Source organism: Dunckerocampus dactyliophorus, chromosome 7 (assembly GCF_027744805.1).
Source record: "Dunckerocampus dactyliophorus isolate RoL2022-P2 chromosome 7, RoL_Ddac_1.1, whole genome shotgun sequence".
In the NCBI taxonomy this organism is placed as follows: Eukaryota; Metazoa; Chordata; class Actinopteri; order Syngnathiformes; family Syngnathidae; genus Dunckerocampus; species Dunckerocampus dactyliophorus.
Window position 1 is genome coordinate 23,820,362 of NC_072825.1, and position 14,025 is coordinate 23,834,386.

Below are 14,025 nucleotides of genomic sequence, written 5' to 3' on the forward strand. Positions count from 1 at the left end.
GTCTGGCTGCCTCTTGACGTCATGCCTCAGTGGAGCGGTATTTTGTTGGTATGAGTAGGAGGGCCATGACTCCAGCCTTGAGTGTGTGTGTGTGTGTGTGTGTGTGTTACAGGGAGGAGGTGAGCTTGATGGAGAGAAATAAGTACAAGTTCTCCCCACTTCCTCTGCCAGAGGAGCTGACTGCGCTTTTCCATGGTGAGCCGCCTCTGATCTTCATCAGATGTGCATACCAGGACAATCCAACTGTTCTTCACATCTAAATATTAACATGTTTTTATCACCACTGCATTTCTTGCTCAAGAAACCCTTTTGATCTATTGTCTTCAGCCCTCTGAGCATGGGCCTCTCTCAGTAGGCTCATTCACTTCAATAGCAGTCTACTGTATGTACGAATAGGTCACATCGTTAGATCAAGAGTGCTAACTAAAATGCAGCCTTAAAAATATAATAATGTTGTGATCGACACAGTCAGAGAAGTATTTTATAATGAATAATTCATGAATCTTCATAACACACCTTCAAGCATGCAGTATGCAAGAGGCGGGTACTCTAGTAACTGTGCATCATCACATTTATAAAAGCAGAATTTCTGAAGCAGCTTCTGCGTGGGTTATCATTAGATTTTGCAGGTGTACCTAAGGTTGTGGTAGCTAATAATATGTCATATACTGTATAATTCAAACATGGGGCCCAAAACAGGTCAAGTTTTTATTGGTTGCCAATGTTACAGGTAAATACTCAAAGCTAAGGGTGTCCACCCTTTTCCACAGAGGGTTGCAAACAGAATGATTGAAGTATGTGGAGGCCACCTTTGATACTCTTTACTTATTTTACAAATTTTCCAAAAACGTGTTTATAACAAAAACACACAGCTATTTATTTGGCAAATAACAAAGTGAATAAAACTAAATCATTTTCACACATAGTAACCACAAAAAAACTTTTTATAGCCTCCGTTTGCATTGAAAACAGCTTGGAAAACAATTTTTTTTGTTCAAGAATGAAAGTCAATAATTAGAATTTGACATCTCAAGCAAGAAATAATAAGGTGCCTTACTTTTTTGTTGTTATTAAAACTGTTACCCTTAAAAATACTGTTTTGGTTAAACGCTTTTACAAACTAGTGTATTCATCATTACAAAATTACCAATGCTGTTAATTGTGGCGTGAACGGTAGTCCGTTTACAAATGGGAGTCCAATAAATGCGCCTCATAATATGTGCCTATACAAGCTATGCTATTCATACTTTTTTCTCTTAACATTTTTCCTCTTTTCAGTGCAGCCCCTAAACCTTTATTGTAATGTTATGATGTGGGCCATGTATTTTATTTTTAGAGTATGCCATTGGCCACAAATGGCCTCTGGGCAGCACTTTGGACACCCCTGTGGTAAATATTTTATTGCTTGTCAAACAGGCATCCATTTCTTGGCAAAGGGCTTCTAGCTTCATGCCAATTGGGATAAATCAATGTCTGTTGTGTTGTCTTTTATAGTGTTATCGTTATATTTTATGTCAATGCAAATGTTATTATGATATACTGTATGAGAGAAGTTTTGGTTTTGGGGAGCTCCTATATTTTTTCTAATTTGGATCTTGATCTAAAACCCTGATTGGGGCCATTGTTTTCAATATGGGAAAAAATTTGAAGACTGAAACAGAGAGCTTCAAGCACTTATTAAAAATTAAATATTTGCATACTAACATGACTGCTTCTCACAAATAACACTCATGTACGAACATTTACAGAAAGTCTTCTGGATAGTGAGAAGATACCAGAGCTGCTTACACTCAGGCTGGTTCATCTCCAAGGAGCTGTCATCAGCGGGGGGAAGGTCTGTCGCCATATTGTCATAATCAGCAATTATTACTGTCTGAGAATCTGATTACAAAGGATCATCTTGTCTTATGTGTTTTCCAGAAGAATGGCCTCCTCGCTGTCACCCCTCACTCCGTTGAGGTCCTCTTCTCTGTGCTGCAAGCCTGGTGCTGCCGGGCCTCTCGTCAGTTCAAGGACAAGTTGCTCCCACGGCTGACCTTGCAGTGCCTGACGGCAATGATCCACCTGGTGCATTTTAGCAGCCCCTCAGAGCGGCAAGTGGAGATCAAGACCATACTGGAGAGCTTCTTCCAGCTCCTCAACTGGAACCGACCGCTGAGCATCGAACAGCAGGACGGGCAGAACTCGGAGGAGAGTCTCATCTGGCTCCAGAGCCTGATGCTGAGTACGAATCTGGGTTAACATGGTGGCTAACATAGAAGACAAAAGCTCATACTTCTCTTTTCTGTCCTCTGTAGCTGCCGTTCCTGAGATCCTGCAGTGTTCGGACCGACCCGCCCTTCAGGCTGTCTTCCTGAACAACAACTGCTTTGAGCACATCCTCAGGCTCATACAGAACAGCAAGGTTAGGCGCTTTTTTCTTCTAAAGCGTGTCTTCCAGCTTTTTATTCATGTCTGTCTGCACATATTTCCTCATTTATTTTCTGCATATTCCTCAAATGCATTTATTTGGTAGCATCACACAACCTTAAAAGAGTTTTAAAAAGCTACAGGACAGGACAGATTCACAGGTATACTCAGAAATGTTTGGTCTAATTGTCTGTATGTGTGTGTCCCGTAGCTCTTTCAGAGCAACCGGTTAAGGCCGGCAAGTGAGTGCGACCTAACTACAAGTTTACTCACAGAGGTCAAAATGGACCAGGTACTCACCCCAACACCCCCCCACCCCAAAAAAACCCTCGCTGTTGATATTCATCTCTCAGCAGGAAACTCAGCCTTCTCTCCACTTGCTCACAGTGAGCGTCGTCTAAACAGGAAACTTTTGACAGGAAGTCCGTGTTATGAGGCCAGTAGCGCGGAATATGCTAAATGTGGCTTCAGAGTGAACAAATGACCTTATCTGCCCTCATAGTACATCCTTTTCATACTAGCTTTGATAAGGTATCGTTCAAAATACAGACAGATATTAAAAAGAAAGAATAAACCGTCATGGATGCAATTTCAATGCAGGACATAAGGTTGAATCAATGAGTGCAGACAGAAAATATTTAAAATCAGCTTGCTCTAACATTGTTCTATGATTGGTAGTTTGCAAGAAATTGGTAGAAAACAGTTACTAGCAGTGTACTGGATTGACCTCAGCTGGCGCATTCATCTTATTCATTTACCTTAAAATTTAGTAAGGTTCTTCATTTGATTAGGGATGGCCATAGTAATTAATCCGTTCATCAATTAATTCATTCTTAATCATTCTGTCAATTGTGCGGAATGGGTTTTTGATGATGAATGGTTTCTCACGGGGATTTATTTTTAATTATCAATTTATTAAAAAAAAAAAATTCAAAGCAATTAATATATATATATATATATTTTTTTTACAAAATATTTATTTGTAATCACTTTATGGCTCTGTTGGCTGGTGGCCAGTCTACGGTGTACCTCTCACCCGTAGTCAACTGGGAAAAGCTCCATCTCACCAGTGGGCCCGTGAGATTTGTTTGAGGTTTAGACAAGACACCACTATAGGTTTTGGTAGATAGAGGCTGAATTCCCTGTTGACAGCACCGGACTATATAGTGCAGGGGTGTCAAACTCGTGCCCTGGAGGGCCGAGATGCTGCAGGTTTTCTTTCCAGCCGGTCACTAAATTAGGTGATTTTAATGATCAACACCTCCTTCAATTTAAGGGAAAGCGCTCATCAATTAAATCACCTGCTGGAGAAGCTGGTTGGAGAGAAAACCTGCAGTATCTCGATCCTCCATTAAAACATGTGCTATAGTGCATGGTGGTTTATGCATGACATCCTTGGTGGCTGCTGGTTTGGTTGCACCAGCTTAAAAAAAACTTCTCTTTGGTGTCCCGGGGTTGGATATTGCCTTCTTTCCAGTAATTGTTGAAAAATGAATGTGCTTTCCTTCCAACTTTCACTTAAATTCCTCTTTTTCTCTCATACTCGCTCTTCTGGTGAACGGCCCATGTTGGTGGTGGTGCACTTTTTGACATTTTGTTTGCACCACAGTGATGAAGACCATCTCCGTATGTTGACATAGGTGCTGGAGCGAGGCTCGGACAGCATCACAGTGCACGCTTTAGGAGTCCTCACAGCCATCATGAGTAGCTCTCCATCTGCCAAGGTGAGGCATCCTTGGGCTGTTCTAATTTCACTGTCACATGACTGTAAATGCCATTTGTGGCACCCACTATGGGTTATGGTCAAAATGCTTTGGATGGCATGCTGGCATACATGCAATACAGTTATCTTTAATATTTTAGAATCATTAGACAAATGGTCAATGGCAATTAATATTATTATTATTATTGGCGACCATGTCTTTCAACTAATGTTGCTCAAACATTACATGTGTTTGTCAGTTCCCTAAAGGTGTGGACCAAATGTCACCAAATGGTGAAAACCCTTAAATTACAGTGGGTGCTTGTGTTGAGCTGTGAGAGAAATGTGACTATGGAGTCAAACATCAGGGTTTAATAACAGCGCCACATTGTCACCCTTTTGTGTGCAGCAGTTCAGGATTAGTAGAGTTAGTTTACACTAGACTTTTTTCTATGATTGATTGTCACCTACTGTACAGTATATAGAGATTCTAAATTTGGAACTAAATGCAGGCTTCAAGGTTATGTGTCCTATTGGGTTACATTGTATTAATCAGAGGTGTGGACTCGAGTCACGCGACTCGGACTGAAGTGACAATTTTCTTTGTCTTTGGACTTGACTTGACAATAAAGACTTGCACTCCACTTGGACTTTGACATCATTGACTTGGGTCTTGCCTCCGACTTTTGCCTGATGACGGTGAATGTGTTATGTAAAATGTGTCTCCATTCAAAGTATTCAACAAACATGATCGTTATTACGTCATTTGCAGCCAGACAACATATTTTTCCTTTGAATCTGCCTCATTTAATCTATCAACGTCCACTCAGGTTTAGGAACCAACAATGAATGTGTGGATTACATAAATCCTGAATGCTATGTCAGCACTTTTTTTCTGCGAGTAAGTCTTGTCCCACCGGTTTTATTATATTTAAAAAATGCATTTAATGTATTTGTCAAAATTAATAGATTGTTACATTGTTAAAATGGCATTGTATTTGGGAGACACTAAACTGTCATTATGACTTGTAAGGACTCGAAAATTTCAAGCCTATGACTTCGGACTTGAATCAACATACACACATAGATACTGTATGTGTGTGTGTGTACGTGTGTGTACTGTGTGTATATACCTGTGTGTGTGTGTGTGTGTGTGTGTGTGTGTATATATATATATATATATATATATACTGTATGTATATATATATATACTGTATGTATATGTATTTATAGTGAAAATTCACTCAAAACATGTTAATTCAACTTAAATGACGTGGTGTCTTTGAATGCGACTCCTCATTGCTCATAATAAGACAGTTGAAGTCTGATTCAAATTTTGCTATAGTAAAAATGGGCATATTTATGACATGGTAATGGTAATTTATTTTGAACATGCATAGAAGTTACATTGGAATACATCACATTGTACAACTCACAGTTCTACATGTCCAAAAAGGAGTAGGAAGAAGCAAATCTTATTTAATCCTACCCCCCATCCGTCTCACATCAATTGCAATGCATTTGTTCTCTTCCTTCTAACCAAGTTTAAAATACATAGGGAAATGATAAGGTAATATGATAAGGTAATATAAGGTAACATAGTGTGATAGTGTTAGTAGTTTACAGTGATGTAGACTCAATCATGTCATACTAAGAGTTGTTTAATGATGTGGTAATGCTATTTAGCTAAATGAGAGGGGCAAATATACGTTGTCCATTTTTGCCTTGTATTTCACCTCATCATATTTAAAGTGTGCCAATTTTGCATCCTCCATAGAGCAGCTTTCGACTTACTATTTCTGTCTCGGCTCCCCAGGAGACTTTCAAGGAGAGGATCGGCTACTCCCAGCTCTTTGACGTGCTCAAGAGTCAAGGTCACCCCACAAAAAGGCTGCTGCAGGAGCTGATGAACATGGTGAAAAGCATTTTCCTCTCATCTGCTTAAAGCCCACTGAAAGCACTCCATTTTCCCCCACGAATGACATTTTTAAATGGCGTCAAGCTGCTACGTTGAACATCTCATTCTCATTATAAGCCACCTCTGTGTTTGTTCCTCTCCAGGCAGTGGAGGGCGAGTATGCCCACGCATACCACTTAGGCATCAGTAACGATCAGCCCCTGCTGCTGCTCCTGCAATGGCTCCCTGAGCTGTACGGCCAGAGGGAGCTTCAGCTGCTGGTGGCACAGTGGCTGGCTACTGTGTGTGGGGGATCACTGTCTTGTCGGACCGTGGCGGTGGAGGCGGGCATGGTCGGGGCCCTCTTGCAGGTGCTCTCACAGCCGCAGGACTTGGACAGGCAGTGTGCAGACGCGCTGCTGGGCCTCCTGCAGGATTTGGGATCACTGTGTATGAGGCCCGAGGAACTAAAAAGCCTCATCAGGTTGCTCAGAGTGGACCAGAACAGCATGCATCCCTTCTGCACCCGCATCATCCAAGTGCTCTCGGCGATGGCAGCACGAGAAGGTCGTGACAGCGCCTTGCAGTACTTTGATCTCTCACCCCCCATGGCGGGTATCATGGTGCCAACGGTGCAGCGATGGCCAGGCAGCAGCTTTGCCTTCCACGCTTGGCTCTGCCTCAATATGGAGTTCCCTTCTTATCAGGACGAGGACAAAACTCCTGGCAACTCGGTCGCAGCAAGTCAACATGACATGGGAAAAGGACCTCGCAGGAAGCAGCTCTACAGGTAGAAGGGTGTGGCCTGCATGAGAAATGACTTTTTTTTGTGTTGGGTGTTTTGATTTTTAAAGCTCCTGCCTTCCATGAAGTTTCTTCACAGCTAGCGGAACTGGACTGGAAGCCTTCTTCACAATGGAGGGTGTGCTGGTTGTGGCTGTTTGCACTAAGAAGGATTACATGGCTGTCGCGCTGCCAGAACTCCCACTAGCTGACTCACGCTGGGTGAGTGCAGCAAGAATTCCGCCTCTCCCAAATATAAACACAAGGAAAATATCACACATAATTTTTCCAAGGCCGGGTCGTTGGGATGTTTGACCGTCAGTAGCGATAGGCAGAGTTATCACTTAACCGTGACAGTGTTATTGTTGATTAATCACCTAACTCAAAATGGAGTGCACTGCTGACTGGAGCCAGCAGAGGCACTGTTGTCTCAACAGCATGTCTTCCAAGCAACATGACCAATTGTTAATTTCCCCCATAGTCGATCATGTAGTCGAAATGTAGTCAAATATCCATCCTTAAAGCTCATCCATGTTGCAAAACTGACTTTTTAATAATGTTATAACAGTAAAATGGGCCCTTGAGCTTGTTTATGAGCAACAAATGTGAGAAAAATCTATTATCTCTCTCACTTGAAGTGTTTTCATGATGTCATGAAATGGTCGGCAGAATATTTTTTCACCAGACACCATGAGAGCCAGTACCAAAAAACAAAAAGCATAATAACAACAGACACCTTAGTGCTGTGCCCTATAGGCATTTAGAGAGTGGACACTCTGAGATTGCCGCAGTACCAATACTTTATCAATAATAATAAGTCCACTTATCTTCAATTACGTAGTCACCAATACGCCTGACTTAGATTACTACTAGTAACTTAAAGTTAGTGACTCATTTCCACCAGTGATCAGCGGTACATCAGTGCTTGTAAAGCTGGCGCTCAGGTAAATAGCGTAACGAGCGTAAACAGAATGGTTCAGACAACTTTAAACATCTACACTACAACATCATCTGAAGCAGTTCACAATCAATATTTATCTAATAACATGACATACTTACCAGAAATGACTATTTCCTCCTCCTTAGTCAGCCATTGTGGGCATAACTTGGCTTGTAGAAGAGTTTTGCTCTGATCAACCAATCAGAAGACGGAAAAGCGCTGATGTCACTGTGGGCCGACTAGCTGGCCCTGAGAGGCGAATCTGAAGTCTCATTGGCTAAAAAAACTGCCCCATTGCTTATAGTGTGTAAGTGACATGGACCAGTGCCCTGATTCTGAATGGCCTGGACAGATTACATTGATATAGTAACATAAGCTAAAATCTGATTGGACAAACAAATCTAACATACACTACTGGAAGCAGTGCGCCAAGAAACACTCTACTAAATGAAAATAATAGACTGGTGAGAGTAAATTAATACCATTTCATGGAACAAATACGAGAATTGAAGTTTTCAATGTAGGCCAGTGCTTCTGGTAGTGGTTAGGCCAGCAAAGAAGTTTTTGCTGGCCCTGACTGCACACCAGTGGATGTATGACATTTATTACGTTGAACAAGTGCAGAGTTACAATGTATATGTAAAAGGGGATAAAGTTCACAATGGCGTTCTTGGAGACACACACACTGTTGGAGACAGGCGTGGACAAACACAGCTCAATAGCATTAAAGCTACACACACACACACACACACACACACACACACACACACACACACCAGTAGGGCTTACTAAAAACACTTTTAAACTCTCTAAATTTCAATGTTAAAGCTAGATTTTGGAAAACACACTTCTACTGTTGATGGACCCTTGAGACCTATTTCAATTTGTTGAATAACAATATAACATGAGACCTTTAAGTACAATTGTTAAAGTAAAAGAAGGTTTGATCCAGTACCTCCTGAACTCCTGTGTTTTTTATATGTGCAGCATTCAGTGGCCATAGTCCACATTCAAGGCCGTCGTCCTTTTGGCCAGAACCTGGTCAACATCTTCATTGATGGAGAGCTGTATAAAACCGCACAGCTTCGATTTCCATCGTTGAGTGAGGTAGCTTAAATTTGTTTTTCAGGTTTCTTGCGCATACTGTATGGTTGTAATTTATGTAAATATTATTACCTAACAAAAATCATCTATGTTGTTCTCCTGTAGCCGTTTACTTCCTGCTGCATCGGCTCTGCAGGCAACCGCACCACTACCACAACCACCTCACCCAATCTACCTGCATCTGTATCCTCCGGACAATCCCCTGAATTTACCTTTCCCGCCCACGGCCCCTCCCTCATCCGCTCCCAGTCCTTCCCAGCCTCCACAAGGGGACCCTGGGGCTCTCTAAGTGACTCCCTTGTGCGCACCATCCCAGCGGGACTGCAGGACACTGTATGGGGAACGCCTAGCTCTCTGGATGGCCTCCTTGGCACTGCTTTTATCTGCCATGAGGCCCTACAGCAGACCCAGACCCGAGCGCTATACGCTGCAGGTAGGTCACCATCCATTAAGGCAAAACGGCATATGTGCACATCATGTTGCATTGCCTTCTGGTCTCCATTACAGGCCCCAATCATGTGTCCTTATTCAAAGTGGATGGAGAGTTGTCAGATCTCAATAGCAAACTTTTGCTCTACTACACTCCTCAGGTAACTTACTGGAAAAGTTGCGAGCTATTAAAAGGAACCACTACATTTTATAAATGATACCCCACTTATTATTATGTGTATGCTTCAGGCATTCAAGAGCCAAATATGTCAGGATCTGTCTCCCAATCATCAATATGATGGCAGGCTAACAGGACACAGAGTTGTCAACTGGGATATTAAGGTTGGCTGTATTTAGTCACATAAATATATTGAGCTGGAAATATCCCATATAGAAGTAAATATTCATGGCTATACATAATAATAGTGTTAATAACAATAATAATGTTTCCCCTGCAGGATGTCATCAATGTAGTGGGGGGCATTGGAGTTTTGCTGCCCCTCCTTGAGCAAGTGTGCGAGGCTGAGCAGGTTTACAACAGCAGTCAGGAGATTTCAGAACTGCTCGGACCAGAGCTGTCCTCCTCGCGAGGCCCGGCCACTATGCTGTTGCCACTCAACCAGTCTTCAGGTCAGCTTTTATATAACGGAGGCTCACCTACTGCACAAAACAGTGGATCCCTGCATATTTGCAATTCAGCATTCATGACGCCTCAAATTCGCTGATTTTTGATCAAAACATTGTTTTTTTTATTTGGCGGGAAACCCGCTATTTTGTGCTTATAATCTCCATAATTAGAGCGGTTACTGGTAGAAACCCCTTGTTGTTTGCCCTGCAATGGTAAAGCTTGAGTTGCACAGAAAGTAGTCAGAGGCAACTTTACCTTGGTTGAGGAGGTGTTCTTTATTTGCAGTGCATAAGCTTTATTTGCAGTGCATAAGCTTGATATTTACACTCTTATTCGCACATCACAAACCAAGGGGAGGAACAAAAAATAACACATTTGGAACACATAATGTAACTGTACCACACAGACTATGCACTTGTCAAAATAGACGCTTACGCTTCAATAGTCTTGCAAAACAATACTATTTTTGTACTAATTTATAAACAGCAAGGCATGCTGGGAAGTCCACACGCACTTTGTAATACTTTTTCCAGTGAGGGCCGCATACAGAAAAGGATGCAAGGGCCACTTGCTATTTAATCAAAACGTCCACATCTTGTAGGGCCTTATGGTTTCTGCGCTAATTGTATTGCGGACGGAATCGTGGAATTGGCCAATAAAAACGGAATTTACTTCTAAACGCGAAATTGACATAATGTGAATGAAATGCTGTCATCGTAAGCAGAAGGAATATTTGTGTGGCAAAGTATTTCCCCGGCGTACTGCTCAATCGTGGCGGAATCTCATAACAAACAATAATCCGCCCTCTTCCGATCTGAAACACTGGTGAAAGTTGGCGGAAAAACTCCTCTTACGGAGCATGAATGGAAGCTAGCAGGATTAGCTTCGTTTAGCAGAGCATGCTAGTGTGGCTGTGTGTGGGCAGCTCAGGCAGAATGAGTGTTTACACCACATTGTTTTGCCGCTGCAATGTAAGCGAGCGTTACAATACGCGCTAACGTTGTGCAATGTCTGAGTGCAAAAAGAGGAGAGGCACGTTTATTCTCGGACACAGCTCGTCTTAACTGTCAACGGACATTCTCAAGACACACAATAGACTTCCGTCCTTCAAAATAACAGCGCTGTTTTCCACATCCCGTGTCATTAAAAAATATCTTTCAATAATAACGCAGTAGGAATTGCATCAGCGATTACATCTTCCTTAATCACAAGCATGGGCATTACAGTTTTTTGAAGATTTTGTGCAATATATGTGCAGAATATGTGCAGAGGCTGACATGCGAATTGAAAAGTTAGACAGGCTATATCCATTTCTGAATTACTGGGCAAAATTGATGTTGCATCAATAATTGTAAAGATTTTTGTATTTAGTTAATGGATATTTTCCTCACTAACCCTGTGCTGGTAAAATAAGTGTAAAAGGTAAAAAATGCAATTCTAAAAAAATACAAATGGAAAAACATGAGCTGGAAAAAAAAACTAAACGGATTTCATATCTCATTAATAGTGAATGTATTTCATTTTTACAATTAATTTGCAGATAAAAAAATAAATTAAACAAGATGCGGGCTGCAAATGACCCCTTGGCCTCACTTTGGACACCCTTGATCTTTAATACAGTACTGTCTCTTTTTCTGTTGCATGCATTGTGACAGTCAGTCAGTTCGTCTTTGTTTTTTTTATCCTTCAGAATCGAGACTGGAGAGGAACAGCATCGCAGCCTATTTGCTGATGCTGAAGAACATGATCCGCCGTCACCCTGTCAATCAGGAAGGTCTGCTGCAGTGCCACGGGCCCAGCATCATAGGAGCCATGCTCTGCAAAGTAAAAACAGTGACTTTTAAGTGAATATTCGACATTGTATGTTTGTTGTGTAATAATTATGGATGTGCTTTTTATATTGTCTTGTGTGTGGAGACATTTGCGTAATTCGTCAGTTTTCGGTCTTTTGTGAGATTGCTATTGGGAAAAAATATATATATGTACTGAATTTTCATGCGTTATACAGAGTAAATGTAGCGTCAATGACGAAAAAAATGCATGAAAACATGCCCACTTCTCCTCTGTGCAGGTTCCGGGCAGCATGATGGACATGAATGTTTTGATCGCATGTCAGCTGTTACTGGAGCAGGTTTGCAACGAGGGAAACAGCTCACTTCTGCAGCAGCTCTACCAGCACCTGCTCTTTGATTTCCGGATCTGGACCAAAAGCCATGTTTCTGTTTGTCAGGGTGAGATATAAGCAGCCTTTTTGTTGTTGATCAGTGCACCCAGGGTCAACCCTTTCATTTCTATTGAAAGGGTTTGTGTGCTGCTTTCAGATGTAAATGCATGCGGTGGCTGCACCTTTTGAGGAAGAATACAAAAACTAGAAAGCTATGTTTTTTTAAATACATGCGTTTTTTTCATCTTGTCATACTTAAGGGATGTTATTTTCCTCCCAAAGCTCATGTGCGTTACATCTCGACTGTGATACATAAAGGAAAGCAGCGCTTGAAGAGGAAGTATGGAGTCCAGTACATTCTAGACACCATTCGCACGTACTACAGGTGAACTTTGACCTCTTTCATCAGGAGAATGTCAAACATACCGTTTAATAAAGTTTTGTGGTGTTATTTGCAGTGTGGAAAAAGATGGCAGCTCTCTCTCGGATGACAAGCAGAACATACAGACGTCTCTGTTTGAGCTGCTCAAAGACTTCCTCAAGTCTCCAACACCCGAGGAGCTTCACAGCGTCCTCGCTTACGTGCTTTGTGCAGGAGAGGAGCGGCAGGTACTGCTTATTTTCTCTTCTTTTGTTGTTTGGTGAATATTTTTTCATTTCATCATCAAGAGCCCTTATCCTGAGCATCAACGCACACTTGTATCTTCATGGGTTGTGTTGTCATGACTGTTTGTGTGTAATTGACAGTACTTTTACACAACAGCAACCGAATGGTGTTGATTCCCAACCACAGTATGCCATGAGAGATCATGAGGTGTGCAGCGGGAAATTATTCAATTTCACTTAATTGGTCCAATAATGATAATTTATTCCCTGCAAATAATGTTATCTATCTATGCTTGCATGACTCGACTGCCTACTGTGGTGTAACCGTGTTATTTTACTGGCATGCTTTTATTTTGAAGGCCTGACTTTATCGGATACTATTAAGAGTTTGTTTTTTTTAATTGAGACTCACCCCTAGTTACACTAGTAACTAGGGGTGTATTAGTAACACTAATATACATGCCAGGCCAGTAGATGGCGGATAGCAGTAGCATGATTTCTATCCACATTTGAAGAGTGAGGCATGGGGCAAAGAAGATACAGTGCAGTGTAAATTCAGGAGTTGAATAATATACAATGGAACCCTGGTTAGCGTCATGAATTCGTTCCAGAAGGTCTAACTCTTACTGAATCCATTTTTCCCATAAGAAATTGTGTAAATCCAATTAATTAACACGTACAAATCACATTTTTATAGTTTTACAATTATAGTTTTACATGCATAAAACAATTCCAAATGCATATAAATCCATATAAAGGATGAATGAAAGGGACAAATGAACATTTAAGGTTAGTTTTACCTTCATTAAAGACGTGATTTGTGATATGACTGCCCCCAAAGACACTATGTGGCAGCGAGATCAGCCACCACCACCTTCCTGTTTTGACATTAGTCTTCAATGAAGGTGAAAGTAACCTTTAATGTTCATTTAGCGCTTTCATTTGTAATTTATATGCATTTAGAATTGTTTTATGCATGTAAAATTATAAAACTATAAAAACGTGGTTAGTGTTGACATTTTTGAGAGTCAACCACTGATGACATCTTAAACTGGCGATATGGGCGTAACTTCATTACGGGCAGATGCTACGAGGTTCCACTGTATTACTGTTACTGTTAAACTTTTCCATCAATATGTCAGAAAATAATGCATGGATTTTTAAAAGGTTAAAATTTAGATCTACAGTACAATTTTATCTGCCTTAAAGGCTGGACAGGAGAGGGGGGAAAAAAAGGTTAAAATGTGTGAGGTAAAATCTTGTTAATGCACTTACATGACAATAACAAAGGTATTAATCAATGATTCTTAATTCATGCCGTTTGGTGTCAAATTAGAGGCGCAGACCCAGGTTTTATTTTTGT

The 14,025-nt window shown here is 41.2% G+C and overlaps 1 protein-coding gene across 3 annotated transcripts in view; it reads left to right on the forward strand.

The window, feature by feature from the left end:
* The window catches only part of nbeal2 (neurobeachin-like 2), a 64,997-nt gene that overhangs the window by 22,897 nt on the left and 28,075 nt on the right, over nt 1-14,025 (forward strand). For 2 of the 3 annotated variants that reach the window (XM_054781872.1, XM_054781873.1), the window contains exons 6-23: nt 113-195; nt 1,749-1,834; nt 1,921-2,224; nt 2,298-2,404; nt 2,621-2,701; nt 4,050-4,133; nt 5,928-6,026; nt 6,173-6,798; nt 6,881-7,013; nt 8,719-8,838; nt 8,941-9,268; nt 9,343-9,425; nt 9,514-9,606; nt 9,723-9,894; nt 11,583-11,716; nt 11,964-12,123; nt 12,339-12,441; nt 12,515-12,665. In XM_054781872.1, coding sequence (XP_054637847.1) covers nt 113-195; nt 1,749-1,834; nt 1,921-2,224; nt 2,298-2,404; nt 2,621-2,701; nt 4,050-4,133; nt 5,928-6,026; nt 6,173-6,798; nt 6,881-7,013; nt 8,719-8,838; nt 8,941-9,268; nt 9,343-9,425; nt 9,514-9,606; nt 9,723-9,894; nt 11,583-11,716; nt 11,964-12,123; nt 12,339-12,441; nt 12,515-12,665 — 2,947 coding nt within the window. The remainder of the gene's footprint in view (nt 1-112; nt 196-1,748; nt 1,835-1,920; nt 2,225-2,297; nt 2,405-2,620; nt 2,702-4,049; nt 4,134-5,927; nt 6,027-6,172; nt 6,799-6,880; nt 7,014-8,718; nt 8,839-8,940; nt 9,269-9,342; nt 9,426-9,513; nt 9,607-9,722; nt 9,895-11,582; nt 11,717-11,963; nt 12,124-12,338; nt 12,442-12,514; nt 12,666-14,025) is intronic. The other variant, XM_054781874.1, reaches the window with a different exon arrangement.